This window comes from Pelodiscus sinensis, chromosome 6 (assembly GCF_049634645.1).
Source record: "Pelodiscus sinensis isolate JC-2024 chromosome 6, ASM4963464v1, whole genome shotgun sequence".
NCBI lineage: Eukaryota > Metazoa > Chordata > Testudines > Trionychidae > Pelodiscus > Pelodiscus sinensis.
The window spans coordinates 3,934,159-3,949,211 of NC_134716.1; the positions used below are offsets into that span (position 1 = coordinate 3,934,159).

The 15,053-nt window shown below is 39.1% G+C and overlaps 1 protein-coding gene across 3 annotated transcripts in view; it reads left to right on the forward strand.

Annotated features, from left to right (window-relative positions):
- Positions 1-15,053, forward strand: part of HOOK3 (hook microtubule tethering protein 3) — a 94,140-nt gene that overhangs the window by 44,147 nt on the left and 34,940 nt on the right. For all 3 annotated transcript variants that reach the window (XM_075931325.1, XM_075931327.1, XM_075931326.1), the window contains 7 exons: positions 2,167-2,229; positions 3,909-3,992; positions 4,833-4,996; positions 8,480-8,620; positions 8,870-9,071; positions 11,509-11,619; positions 14,131-14,218. In XM_075931325.1, coding sequence (XP_075787440.1) covers positions 2,167-2,229; positions 3,909-3,992; positions 4,833-4,996; positions 8,480-8,620; positions 8,870-9,071; positions 11,509-11,619; positions 14,131-14,218 — 853 coding nt within the window. The remainder of the gene's footprint in view (positions 1-2,166; positions 2,230-3,908; positions 3,993-4,832; positions 4,997-8,479; positions 8,621-8,869; positions 9,072-11,508; positions 11,620-14,130; positions 14,219-15,053) is intronic.

Sequence of the window (15,053 nt, forward strand, 5' to 3'; positions counted from 1 at the left end):
TAAAGAGAGTGCCAGTTATTTTCTATAAAAATATAAACTTGATAAAATTAACTTGTAGCACAGATTGCTTCACCTGTGCTTTTAAGATCATGGATTTGATATCTCTCATTTACCAAAGAATAGGTTAATTTTGGGGTGGGGATATTAGAGATTTCTTGAGGCTGAATCATAAATGGTGGGTTGAAATTAAAGCTCTGATTCTAGAATTCTTAGTAAAGCATTTTATATAGCTCTTATGAAGTCTGATAACAATCCAGTTGGCTTGGTTTGGAATGCTGTCATGTGGGACTAGAAACTAATGGCTGGTCTGTTCAAAGGTTAAGATAGGTTATACCTGTGGAGAGGAGACGGCTGAGTGAGCCCCACAGGGGTCAGTGTTGGTTTCAATCTTCTGAGGAGAAAGAAGTTCTACTAAGGGGCCTAGCAAGGTTAGAAATAGTGTAAGGAGACTATAAAATGGTAGTCAACTTAAAAACCAAGGCACTATATTAGATATAAGTTCCAACACTATAGTTTGTGGTAATGAAAAGAGCCACTAACTTGTCTTTGCAGAAATACCAAAAGACAGAGCAAGGACTTGATAGTCTCTCTTCATAAGAATTTGGGCTTTATAGATGCAGTATTTTGTTTGAGTAGCTTCTCACCGGAAACTTGTAGATAAACTGGAAGAAATTTAGTGAAGAGCAACAAAATGGCCAAGGGCTTTGTAGAGAACTTTAGCTATGCCTAAATATGCATAGGTTGGTTACATGACAGAGGGTGGGAGTGCAAAAGTGTTCAAATATTTGAATGGCATTGAATGCTGGAGGACAGGGAATGATTTGTTACTGCACATTGTGATGTAACCAGAAGTTAAGGGATGACATTTAAGCAAAAGAAAACTGAGTGCTCAATAGCAGAAGAAATTATGACGAGTTGGATAACTACAGGATGGCCATCCATAGAATGTAGTGGAAATGGGCTCTGTTCAGAGATTTTTAACCCCAGGCCGGATGAAGCTTGAGGAATTATGCTGAAGAGAACGTTCTTGCACTGGAATCAGGATTGGTTTCATGTCTGGTTAGATTGGTTAGTCGTCTTCATTTCTAATACCTATTATTCATGTAATATTAGAACCAAACCAGAAATGGGTATGTTCTAGTAGTCCCCAAAGCAACCCGTACAAACCCGTATTTGTTTTTGGGTTAATTACAACATAACTAATTTTTTTATCTGTATATTACTAGTATGTACTCAAGCTTAATTTCTGCCTTAACATAGCGGGGTTTGGATTTGTTTGGAATTTGTGTGTGTACTTTTTTAATGTTTGAAGGCCTCTCTAGTCATTTTGATATTGTAACAGATTGGACATGCATCCAGAAAGAGGACTTTTTTATATGCTAATTATTTTTCCTTTGGAGAAGCATTCCAGCCAATCTGGAGCCTTCCTAGAAAGCTGTAACCAAGAAAGATATGATTTGCTCTTGAGTAGGGACCCCAGATTTTTTTGTGTTGGTGTTACATGTGTTCAAAGTATGAAGAAGGTTGAGAATCACTGTTAGGCTATGTCTTCACTACGTGGAAAGGTCGAATTAAGATACACAACTCCAACTACATTCATTATGTAGCTGGAGTCAATGTACTTTAAGTTGAGTTTCTGTGCAGTCTCCATAGTAGGAGGCTGGCAGGAGCAAATGCTCCTGTCAGCTTCCTTTACTCCTTGTGAGGAGCAGGAATACCGGCTCTACTGGGGCACTCTCTGAATTCGATTTAGTGGGTCTTTACTAGACCGGCTAAATGGAATTCTGGAAAATCAATCGCGACAGTGTCGCCTAGTGAAGATATGGCCCGAGAGTGAAATTTCCAGAGCAGATCTTTCCTGCTGCCAGTATTCTGCAAAAAGCATCCCTGCCTTTCATGATGGATTGTAGGCAGGCATTCTTTTATATAGGGAAATGTTCCAGTTAAAGGAATACGAAAATATCTTCTATTGTTTGAGTCCTGAAGATTTATAATTCTCTATATACCATACATAAAAATGTGAAGGCAACACTTAAGGTCTTACTGGCACAACAAGCCTTTCTTAAATTTAAGGTTGACCTTTTTTTTTTTTTTTAAATGAAAACTTAGCTTTTAATATACAAATAAATCTTTTGCTTTTTCTAATCCAGTGTAATCTAATTGCAGTTGATGAGTAAAGAATCTCCAGTCTCTGTTGGAAATGATGCTTACGTTGACCTTGATCGTCAGGTATCTAAGACCAGATGTTTCTTTTTCTTTAATCATAGGAAATCGGTGTGCAGTCAGTCTGGTATATAGTATGTTGTAAACAGGCTGCTTCATCATCATCATCTCCTCTTTTTTGAAAATCTTTTGGGACAATTCAAACAAAAGAACAGCACAAAGTTTAAATGTAATATTTGTTCTTTGTTTAAGCACCATTTTTTAAAAAAGAAAGTCAGTTAATCAAAAGTTGCAATTACATATCTTTATCGTGGCATATGTCCATCAGTGGTCTGTTGAAATAAATAAGTAAATAAAAGAACATTTGACCATATAATTCTGAATGTGATTGTTCACAGTGCACATTCAGAACAAAAATATTTCTTCGGAAAATTAGATTCATTGTAAGCATTATGAATATTTTGGAGCTATCCTGCTCAAAATTGACATTATTTCTGATATAGCAAAATGTGAAGACTTCACAAGTCACAGGGTAATCGTGAAGAAACTAAATATAATTAGTAACATTTATTAGCTGTAGACAAAACTTTTTTGTCCTGGCTTTAATGGTCTAGATCAGGCTCAAATAGCCTTACAGAAATTCTGGGAATTGTGAATTTCCCACCTTGAGAAATTTTGGGAAAATTCCAAAATAGCTGTAGTATTTGTGAAAAATGCTGAACCAAATGTTCATGGGTTATGTATGGATTTTGAGAGCATATTCTTTCTCTTATGTAGTGTTACTACAGCCTCAGCCACATCCCTAAAACAGTAGAGGTATAATCTTGAGAATGTTACCGTGTTTACTGAATTGTTATGTCATAGGTTATCTGTATGGCAGTACATACTGTATAAGAAAGTTATTTTTTGTATGTCAGCTGTTTCTTATAACTCTAAAAAATGAAAAGGATGTTCTTTTCTACAGTAGACTAGACTTTGGGAGAAGTAGGAGTCCCTAGTAAGGCTTCTAAGATTGCCTTGCATTTATACCAAAAATACACAGTATCTTTGTCTTTGCGTCTCAAACTTACTGTCTTTTCATTTACTTAATTTTACAATCCTAGAGGCACTTTTCAGCCAAAAATATTTCAATTGTTATGAAATCCTTAGAGTCATAACTAAATACATGCAAACTTTGTGCATGTTAAATAATGTTATTCAGATTTAGATGTTTTCTCTACTTCAGCGATTTTCCCCTTTGTGCAGCAAAATTAGTACCCAGAGGCTAGACAGGTTTTACCTTAATTGTCTATTCCTTGTAATCCATTTCCCCATCCTTTGTGTATTTGCAAAAATAGCTAAAACTGAAACTATTCACTCTGCATCTGTAAAGAAAAGTGGTGTTGACAATTTTTTAAATGTACAGAGGTGGTATGCTTTCCAACATTCAGGTTGTGTGGGTTCTTGAGTGCAGCATGTAGAAAGAAAATGCTTGCCTTAATGCTTTGTTTAGAAACAAAGCATTACCTTCAGCTATGTTTATCTGTCTCACATGAATTATCTGAGCTTTTTAATGATAATAGGTGCCCCTTTGTCTTCTTATAAAAATAAAATAGTCAATAACTTTTTTCAAAATCAGCAGTATATTAGCATGTAAAACAGACTTTATAGTGGTGATCTAATTCAACATCCTTCATGGTTACAAAGGTTTAAAGGTATGATAGTGGTGTTATGAACATAAAAATGTTTTTATTGATTTTACATAGTTGAAGAAAACTACAGAAGAGTTAAATGAAGCCTTAGCAACAAAAGAAGAAATTGCTCAGAGGTGCCATGAATTAGATATGCAGGTAGGCATTTTATTATATGTGCTCAATAAACTTATGGAAATCATAGTGTGAAGCTGAGGAAAGGGTATGGTGATTTTAAGGCAGCAGAAGAAAAGAGGTAGTTCGGAGACTGGTCTTTTTTTAAAACCATACTCAGAAATTTTACTTCTTTAACTATACCAGTTTAGTTAAAATAGTACAATCCTTCTGAGTCTGACGGCTGTATAACGGTGTTTTATATTAGTATAGCCATTCTCCCAGAGGAAGGGAATCTGTGATACTGGTATTACTGTATCTGCATTAGGGGTTGTACAAGTATAACTATTTACTGGGGGGAGAGGGGAAGTCATGTCCCTTTGCCAAAATAGTTACAACAATGCAAAACTTGTATGTGGACCACATCTTAGAGAGGTCACCTATTTTGAGTAGATTGATCAAACCTGGTCTGGAAGACATGAAGAAAATAAACCTGGTACTCAAAAATGCCATTTTATCAGTTGCATTTCAGAGTAGAGCTGTTCTTTAAGATTTTATTGTAAGATACTAGAATTTTGGTTTGGAAAGTAGATTAAGACTTTAATGCATTAAAGTCTGTTGTTTGATAACTGGCTAGATTGTGATTGGTTTTAGATGGCTCTGATCTATACAGTTAAAAACACTAATGTATATTTTTACAAATAAAAAGCTATGTTATGCCTTATTGTTGCATTGTCTTGGATTGCTAAGGCTAAGACACACCGATCACAAATAAGTTTACTAAGAATTCATGTATCCCTAGTTATGGATATTACTAGCTCCAACACTTGCACGCAAGTTTTTAAGTTGACAATTCCATTGTTCCATTTTTGCACATTGTAATAGGTGGCAGCACTTCAAGAGGAGAAAAGTAGTTTATTAGCTGAGAACCAGATCCTGATGGAACGTTTGAACCAGTCTGATTCGATAGAAGATCCCAACAGCCCTGCAGGACGTAGGCACCTGCAGCTTCAGACACAGTTAGAACAGCTCCAGGAGGAAACATTTAGGTAAAGAGCTCCATGATTGGTAAATTTCATTTTGAACTGACAGACACCTTATTAAAAGTTTCAGACTGCAGATTTTTTTAGCTAATAAACTTTTTGTTCCCCTTGGCAGTTATGATGAATTATTAGTGGGTGCCCATAAAGACCACTGTCATTAAGTTTACAAATGAGTTTCCATTAGGACCTGTCTAAAGCCCAGCCTTTATAAACATTTGCTTTTTTAGGCTGAAATTTCCCAGGCTTGCTCTCTGCCCAAAGTAGTAATTTAAAAATGTGCACGTAATCCCTTCAGCCACCTTTTTAGCTCAGTGAGCATGAAATATATATACTTTCTTCTAACCACAGTTCTGGGACAAGGTTATCTCAAAGCCAAAAAATTCCCAGTTGGAGAACTTTAGTGTGGACGGAGTCCATAATAATACAATGTTTCCTCTTAAGTTTGAAAAAAAAAATTTACTCAGAGATAAGAGGTCCCCGGGAGAGCTCACTTGCGTTTGTACTTACTCCACTATCAGTTTGTTCTTTCCTGACTCAGCCCTGCTTTGTTGCTTACCAAATAATTCTTTCTCATCCCTTTTCTAGTTCTGTGCATCTGATACCTGGCGACTTTTCACCACGTTTTACTACAGGAGACCCCTCCTGCCCTGTCCCCTTCCTCTGTTTCTACCATCTCTGCTCAGTATTATACCACTTTCAATAAAGGGCAAAATTAACAACCCTCTCTCTTATTTTCTCTCTCGTGCCACTCCTGATCTCTCTTCCTTTGCCCCAGCTCTGATTTGGAAGTCTTTTTTCTATCGTTTTCTTACCTCAGAACCAGTGTCTGTGATCCAGTCTCTTCCCATTGCTTCATTTCTCTTAGCCACTGTCCCTGCTTTTGGCTCCTTTTCATCTGTGCTCCTTTTCCACTAGCCTGAACAGAATTTTCCATATCTTAATCTATTACCTCAATAGTGTCCTTTCCCCTCCTTAGATCTACACTGCGTATCATTAGCATATACATGTTCCTAGTGCTTTTTCTGTGTTTAAAAAAAAAAAAAAAAGTGACGGTACTCAAGGGGAAAAGTTGTTGAGCTCTGACTGGAGGTACTGGTACTGCGTCTGGAGGTGCCGGTACTGTGTACCAGGCAGTACCATCACAAAAAAAGCACTTCATGTTCCTGTTAGTTAATCCTGTGACTCTCTTAAGTCTGGACATGACTGTCTATTCTGCTGAAATGTTATGTACCACATTCCCTAGTGACCACTTCCTGGTTACGTTGTTTAGCATCTTCTCTTTTTCTCTTTCAACTTCCTCACTTCCTTTGACATCATCAGTGCATCAGTTCATTCTCTTCTGCACACTTCCGCTCAGGTTTCTGTAGTCCGGCCCCTGTTAGTTCCCCTTTTAGCATATTGACCTGTTCTGAAAGAGTTTGTTTCCTGGGAGCTGTTCCTTTGACGCAAGTCCAGTTATCCTCCAGGACTCTGCCCTTAGTGTCCCCTTACACCACTCTCTACATTATCTCTTTCAAATCTAATTCTCATGCCTGCGTGACACATCATTACTTCAAACTCCAGTAGACCAGATTAAAGTGGGTACAACCTAACTGGTACCTGGTGTACCCAGGTTGAATTCATGGTATCCTGTCTAAATTTGTTCTCTTCCCACCCAAAATGCCGCCTCCTCTTGTCCATGACATCATCTGCTTTCTTGGTCTATCAGCCCTGTAACCTTTATGTTGTTGATTTTTTTTTTCTCTTGCCGCTTCCACTGACTGTCTTGTCTCAGATCTTGTAATCCTTTTCTTGTTGATGTCTTTACATTAACTGCTGCTGTGACTCTCTCTCCTGCCCATCCCTTCTTAGCTCCCTTTACTGGCTTTCATTCTCCGTTTATAGCAAATCCATGCTCTTCTTCCTCACTTCCAAGATTCTGCATAGCTTTGCCTTGCCTTTGTCGTATCACTCTCCCCATACAGGATGCTTCTCCAAAATATCTCTTGAGTATTCCCTGATGGGGAATTCCATCCCTGCTTTCACATCGCCTTCTGTACTTGGTACAGCTTCTGTCACTATTTATCATGTGTTGGAATTATTAATATTTGAAATTATTAATAGTAATATGGGAAACCACCAAACACTAATTGAACCATAAATTCCCATATTACATCCAAAGGCCAAATGGTATTTATATGATTGCTTCTAAACATGCCTAAAAAGCCTAAATAATAAACAATTTGCTACATCCAAACAGTAACAAACTTTATAAACATTTGATCAGGATACTTACAAATGAGCTAAAGTGCTTAGGCCCATATGGGTCAGTTCCAACATGGTCAGGCAGATATAAGCAATGACTCTTTTAAGAGTAACTTTATACCCTTTAACAAACCAGCAATGTCACTGCCATTACTGACTTCAGCATAATAACTAGATTGAGAGAGTTCACCCTCATTTCCAGTCTTCATCCAGATAAGATTTACCTCTTCCTTTCTACCCAAGACTTTTCCTCCCCTTCATCTTGCTGTCCAACGGTTTTCCTGTTGCACCTGGGTTCACCTAGGCTTTACCAGCGCTGTGCGGGTTGGAGAAGGGCCGTGTCTCATTTGAAGTCAGATTCCCTTTGTTTTATTTAAACCTATGTGTAATCACCCCTATTGGTCAGGGGCCTTTTTCAGAAACTTCCTTTTATCTCATTAGTTTTTCCTTAAACCAGATGCCCTCCCTGCTTATTCCTTCTGACTTATAACTTAATTTCAAGGCCTTCCTTCTTTTTCCCTCTCAGGGCCTTTCTTTACAGCACATTTTTCTTAACCAGATTTAAGATAACTCTAATTCTTTTATTTTTTATTTATCCTACACTGTGCAACCTCTGTCTCTTGCAGAAACCTGAGCAAACATCTTTTACATTAAATATTGAAAGTATTCGTGAGTAGATCTTGCTTCTGTTGTATTGCATGATATTTTCTTAGGGCCAAGGCTCTGTTATTTGTTCTGCACATTTTGTATGTTGGCCAACATGGGATTTTTTGGAGGTGCTGAACATCCACAGCTTCCATTAAAGACAGCTGGTCGCTTATCTGGCTGCCCAAATATGAATAGACTATATTGTTTAAGGCACCTGCATTTGGAAAATGTTGACCATTGTACACAATCCTGCTTACACTGGAGTAAAAGAAGGGTTAAGGCAAGAATTTTTCTGCTCCAGAAAAGATAATATTTTTGTGTTGCAGCGATTCCCAGAAGAGCGTTTTAGCAAAGATTTTCAGTAGCACAGTAAAAGCCTTAGGATTTCTCTTCCTTTAAAAAAAAAACTATGATGGAAAGCACACATCTCCTTGTTACATTGCCATGCATAGTCAATGATGACGTTGACTTGCAAGCAATTTTACCCATTAAGCTGGAGCTATTGCCACATCCTTAAAAATGTAAGAGAAACTGGCAGCATGATGTTGTACATTGGCTTTCCCCTTTCTTACCTACTGGTGTATTTCGATTCTGTAGGCTAGAGGCAGCCAAAGATGATTATCGAATACGTTGTGAAGAGCTTGAAAAAGAAATTGCAGAATTGCGACAGCAAAATGAAGAGCTAACCACTTTAGCAGAAGAGGCTCAGTCTTTGAAGGATGAGATGGATGTACTCAGGTAAACTACGTTATTGCAACCATTACTGTGTCTGGGAACTATTTCTGTATTGAGTTTAACACTAAAGAGACTTCAGAGCACATACTGTGTTCGCATTGTGACTATAATTCTATAGTGTTTGTATTATCGTAGTCCTAGAAGTTCTGGCCATGGACCAGGCACTGTACAAAGAAGAAAAAGATGGTCATGCTCCAAAGTTTTCAATCTGAATACATTTGACGCAGCTTCTCCATCTTTATAATCATCCAGGCATTCCTCTGATAAAGTGGCCAAGTTAGAAAGCCAGGTAGAGTCGTACAAAAAGAAGCTTGAAGATCTTGGCGATCTGCGGCGGCAAGTGAAACTCTTAGAGGAGAAGAATACTATGTACATGCAAAACACTGTAAGCTTGGAGGAAGAATTAAGGAAAGCCAATGCAGCGCGTAGCCAGCTGGAAACATACAAGAGACAGGTGAGAACAGACTCAGATATTGCAATTAATTTGTTGATTTCTTAGCCTTTTCTGTGAATGGTAATTTGGGTAGTACTTCAAAAACTTGTTTGAGTTCATTAAAGAACGTGTTCATCATCTGCATAAAGGATCTTCTCTATTGTAAATATCCCTCTTCCCTAGTTCACATAACTCATTATATAGTGCTGGTATCGTTTCACTAACCCAGTAGGAAAAAAGTCAACAAGAGCGCACTCTCTCTTGAATAAACAAAATAGATTTTTAAGGTCAAAAGGAATCACTGTGATCATTTGTAGAGCAAAGAATCTACCTGAGTTAATACCTGTTTCAAGTCCAATAGTTGTGGTTCAACTGGAGCAAATCTTGTAGCAAAATATCTAGGCTTGCTTAAAAATGTTCTGTTGTTGGGGAATCCGTCATAACCCCCCATAAATTGGTCCAGTAAAATGTGCACCTTATTTCTAATCTAAATTTATCGAGCTTCAACTTCAAAATGTTGGCTCTTGTTATACTTTTGCCTACCAAAAATCAGATATCCTGTTGTTAAATTTCTTTCTCACATGTTGGTATTTGTAGACAGTGCTTAAGTCCTCCTTTAAGCTTATCTTTGAAAAGGTAGGTAGATTAAAGGAGCTTGATCTCTCTCTAAGACACGTTTCCCAACCCTTTCATCATTCTCATGGCTCTCTGAAGCCTCCAGTTCTTTAACCGCATTGTTGAAGTGCAGACACCAGAGCTGAACACAGTATTCCAGTAGCAGTTGCACCAGTTTGTGCTCTGCTCAGACTCCATCTCTTGTCCTGCCAGTTCTGAGGTGTGTAGGCTACCCTGGGGAGAGAGCCCTACCTCAGCCCTCCCTCACTGCCGCAGCAAGGGGCCGGGTGAGAAGCACCTTTCCATGACTGCTGCAGCTGCAGTGGGTATAGCCATGGGAAGGGGTGAATGTCCCAGTTCATCCGCTCCCTGAACTCCCCAGCCAGAGTGAGGAGTGCAGCTAACTGGGTACTTTTCCCTTGCTCCCTGATGAGAGGAAACAGCCAGCAATGTTCCTGTACAAACTGGGGGAGGGAGAAGCTTCAGCCACCCTGCCCTCGCTAAAGGGCACCTGGTAGGTTGGAGTCTTGGGGCTGGGACACTCCTGGAATGGGAGTGTGCCCGCCAGCCCCTTTCACCTGCCTGGTGATTGTCTCTTTTCCATATAATTTTATGAGAAGCAATCCCATTCCAAGCACATCCTATTATCCTGGCACAACCAAACCCTGACCTTGCTTTAAGTTATGATAAGCGGAAACCATAGAGCAAATTTAGTGATCCTAGTTCTTACCGTTTAGGAGGAGTTCTTGATCAAACAGACAGAAAAACTCTCTCAAATATATAGTAGATTATTGATTCCATTCTTAGATCTGAGCCTTTGTTAGTGGGGGCATAAAACTTTGAGTGAGCAGCTTTTTTGCTAATTGTTTTTCATGACGTGTGTGTCCACTAATCTATTCAGAAAGCTTTATCCATTTTCATCCCTCTTCTAGTTGCGAATAGCTTGTCATTGATCTTCTGCATGGCAGTCGCCACGGGAATGTTGACTGGATCTGGATAGCTTGATTACTTCCTCTTATTAAATAATCAAAAATACTTTAGTTCCTGTGGGTTTGGTTATCATTCCTTAGTCTGTAACTTTAAAAACAACGAGTAGTGCTGGGGTACCTGTGTATCATGAGTTTTCGTGGATAAAACCCACTTCCTCAGATGAGATGATCTTGAATCTCCAGATCATCTCATCTGAAGAAGTGGACTCTGCCCATGAAAGCTGCTGATACTAATCTATATAGTTTTAAAGCCTTCAGGGGGGTAGCCAACTTAGTCTGTACAGTGCTACCATGCTATTTGTTGTTTTCTATATATTTTTGTTAGTGTCTAAGGTGCCACAGGACTACTCATGATGAAACAGATTTATAAATAAAAAAATACCTGTTCACATAAGCTTGGGCTTGACTTCTCAAAGTGATGCTTAGAAAACAGAGACAGGAGAAGTAGGAGAATGCACCTTTGATTTTTCTCTATGGGTTTTACACACACACACACACATTCTTCCCCACGCTTGAGGAAGGAAGAGGGCCATTACCCATTTCCTCATCTCTCTGATCCATTAAATTCTACAGTTCTGGTGATTCATTTGTTATGTAGAAATTTTAATTTTCACTTTCAGGTGTAAGTCGCTGCGTAGTTGGAAAACTGAGAACAGCTTGCATCGTCACAGCTTTACTTTCTAATCCTTTCAGTGATATTGATGATTGAAACAATAGGTGAACAAAGCATTTAGCATGTGCTGGAGATGAATTTTCCATTGCACTCATCTCATATTGCAAGATAATTAATTACTTTATTTCATGCATATTTGTTTCATCATTGATAGACAAATACATTCTTCTTTGTCTTGCAGGTAGTTGAATTACAAAATAGATTATCTGAAGAATCAAAGAAAGCAGATAAATTAGAATTTGAATACAAGTTGCTGAAAGAAAAAGTAGACAGCCTCCAGAAAGAAAAAGATGTAAGTGTTTAAATGTTGCTTTTTTTTTTTCTGGTGGTGGAAAGAAATTTATATCATTATTACCCTGGATATGCTATCCAAATTATCTGTTTAGCCAAGTTATATTTCTTTGTTCACATTAAATTGTCTTGCCTAGGTAAATATTGTGTAAATGTAATAATTATGGAATTTGATAAACCGATATTCTGATTTTAAGGTAGCTATGGAAATGTGTACAGTCGATTTTAAAAATGAAGAGCCAGTATCTCTCCGCTTCTCACTATCCTTTCCTACTTCCTTTCCCGTATTGTGTTTATCTAATCTCCTACGTAGATTCCTCGTGAGAACAGTGTCACAAATTTTTCATTTGAACAGACAGTAGAGGAAGATTCCGAAATCTCAAATGTCATTGTAAAGTGTATTTAATTTTCAATGGGTTTCAAACTTCCAGAATATACCTCTGGAGTTAAACTCAGAAGTGTTCTTTTAAAGTAAAAAATCTTCAACAGAGCTTCTATATAGTCCCATTTGTGGGATCAAAGTGCGTGCGCTGTGAACTTCCGCAATCTTTTGGAAAGCAGTCTCAATTGGAGCCACTCATTAGAGGACATAAAAAGAGTAGAGGCCCTAACTGACCTCAGAAGGTGTGACAGAGAACTGCTTGCCAAAGTAGCCAAGACCCCCAAATGCACCAGGCATGGTGGAGTTTATTGATCAAGATCAGTTGCGAAGAGCTGCTCGCCAACATTAACTCTGTACATGGATGGAGGTTGAAGACTCTGCTGGATTTCTTGGTGACTTGACTCACATCCTAGTTCTCCGGAGATAGACTGCAGCTTGGATTTTTATCCTAGACCATCCTCTAGTCCACCCGTTGTCCTGGCTCCAAGGACATACTGGTACAACTAGCTTCAACAGCTAATCCAGGAGGGAGATTTCTTGTGTGACTCTGGTATGGAGTGGGGGCAGCTATCCAGGGCTGTCAATGTCAGAGTCCACAGTTCTGGAGTATGGGGTCACCAGTGCTATCTCTGTTGTAGTGATATCTGTTTTGCTGCCAGAGGCACCAAATAGCTCCCATCCTGTGATCTAATTGACCATTTGGGCCTTGGTAACCCCAGCTTTAATTTCTTCCCACATGGAGGTGGCAGACAGTCGGTACTGGGTCCCTGAGAAACACATTGGTATTTTTAAACTCATCTAACTCTAGGCTGTCAGGTATTGACGCTGGCCAATGGGAAATTGTGCTGGAGGGTCTTGTGCTGTGTCTTGGCAAGGAAAATACGTGTTTTTAAAATGTGTTCACTGACCCAGTTAGTCTGATGTTTTTAAATATCACTTATCACTTGGAGGAGACAGGGCTTAATACTTTCAAAAACATGTTAGGCGACTGATGGGTCTTAGGCCACTGTTAAATAAAATGTCACCCTGGGCGTTGCTGCTCCCTGATCGTGAAGCTGGGAATCTAAACCAGTGAGGCTAGGGAGCGGGCTGCATGCGTGGCCTCCTTCATCTCAGTGGGTGGCAAGATTGTTGGAACCCAGATGGTCTCCCGGCTAGGGTAGTTTTGCTCATGGCGCTTGCGTACCTAAAATTTGCAGGCTGTGCTGATTGAGCCGTAGTAGCGATGCAGACTCTCACACTGCTGTGTGCACACACCTCACTTCACATGCCCTTGCTTTACGTAGTACAGGTAGGGAAAAAATTACACAGATAAAAACCAGCAGAATCTGGCAACCCAGTGCATGGACAACAGTAAACAAAATGATTCGTGGGCCACACGTTGATAGGCTGCATGCGGCCTTTGGGCCTACCACCAATCTAAACAGTCTCCTGATGTTGCAGGTTTGAGCAACCGATGAGAAACACGCAGAGGAACAGACACTACCCTTGCCCTGTGTGATGATTTTATCTTCCGGTCAGCATTATTTCAGTCTGACCTGGATTGAGCTGCAAGCAGCAAGTTTTCGTCCGTGTTTCGATCTCAACCGAATGCTCATCTAAAGATCAATGCCACTAGCTTTCCTAGGGGTAATGCTGCTCACTAATCTTCCACCACTGGAAGGATGCAGAGGCCCTTGAAGTGGAAAGAGAAGATATTTAGCAGTAGTAGTTTTGCTCTGTGTATTCACATTCCTTACCTGCCTTCCTGACTGTGTTGGCCCACTACCTTTTGATAGCTGGAAAGCCTGCACAAGGAGAGAGGAAGGACAGTGTGAGTGGCCCTGATGGGGATAGTGCTCTCCTTTAATTTCGGGAAGTTCATGGCACAGATGTCTTGTCCCCACAAGTGTTGATATTCAGAGACAGGATTCACACAGAGCCACAATTATTAGTGAGTAGCGGCTCCTTTCTTAAAATTCTGTCTGTGGAATGAACTGGGATTCCTTGGTAGGCAGGTCTAGCAGTGCACGTTAAACCTCTTCGTTTGTTAAAGGGTGGACAACACTATTCATAGTGGCAACGTGCCTAGAATTAAAAGTTGGATTTGTAGAGCAGAGATTAATATTTATTATCCTTCCAATCGTATAGAGATTAAGAACAGAAAGAGATTCCCTAAAAGAAACTATTGAAGAGCTTCGATGCGTACAAGCACAAGAAGGGCAGCTCACCACGTCAGGTAATTGGGAGAGAGAAACCTAAGTTACGTTTTTCTAAAGAATGCCCCCGGAGGTTTCATAGGTCAGCTTAGACAGGTTTGCCTTTGTTTTATTGTTGACTGATGTAATATCCACTACATTTTGAGATTGTAAAATCTTTTCTGCTGTTGTCACATTTTGGCTATGTCTAGATTACATCCCTCTTTCGAAAGAGGGATGTAAATTAGACAGATCGAAATTGCAAATGTAGCCAGGATTGGAATGTACCACACTTCATTTGCATTATAGAATCTGTGCGTTCTTTCGAAAATGGGTATTTTGAAAGTGAAACTGCCATCTAGATGCGGTTCTTTAGGGGGAAAAAAAACCCTCTTTTTTCGAAAGATCCTGTAAACCTCTTTTGAAAGAGGAATGTAGTTTAGACATGTCCTTTTAGATGTTCAGAACTTTGTGAAGCTGTCAACTTTTGGCTGAAATGTTCCATGCTTGGTTTCTTCCAAAATGTGATATTTAAAAAAAAGTTTTTAATGGTTTGATTTTGAAGTAAGGACAGTAAGAAGCCAACTCACTTAACTCCCTCATCTCCAGAAAAATTAGAATTATTGACCTAATATAGTTTTCTTAAACTTATCTGGTGCAAATAGTACATATACATTTATTTATATTCCACATGCCATAGTGCACAAATATTCATATTTTCACGTAAACCAAGGAATAAACCAAAGCTTGAAAAATTCTTTGTCCAAAATGGAGGAATATAGGAACAGAAAACCTGTCCAGAAATGGAGTTATGTTCATCTTTCCTTCCTATTATAGCATAACTACTCTGTATTATTTCTCATATTTGTAGAAGGA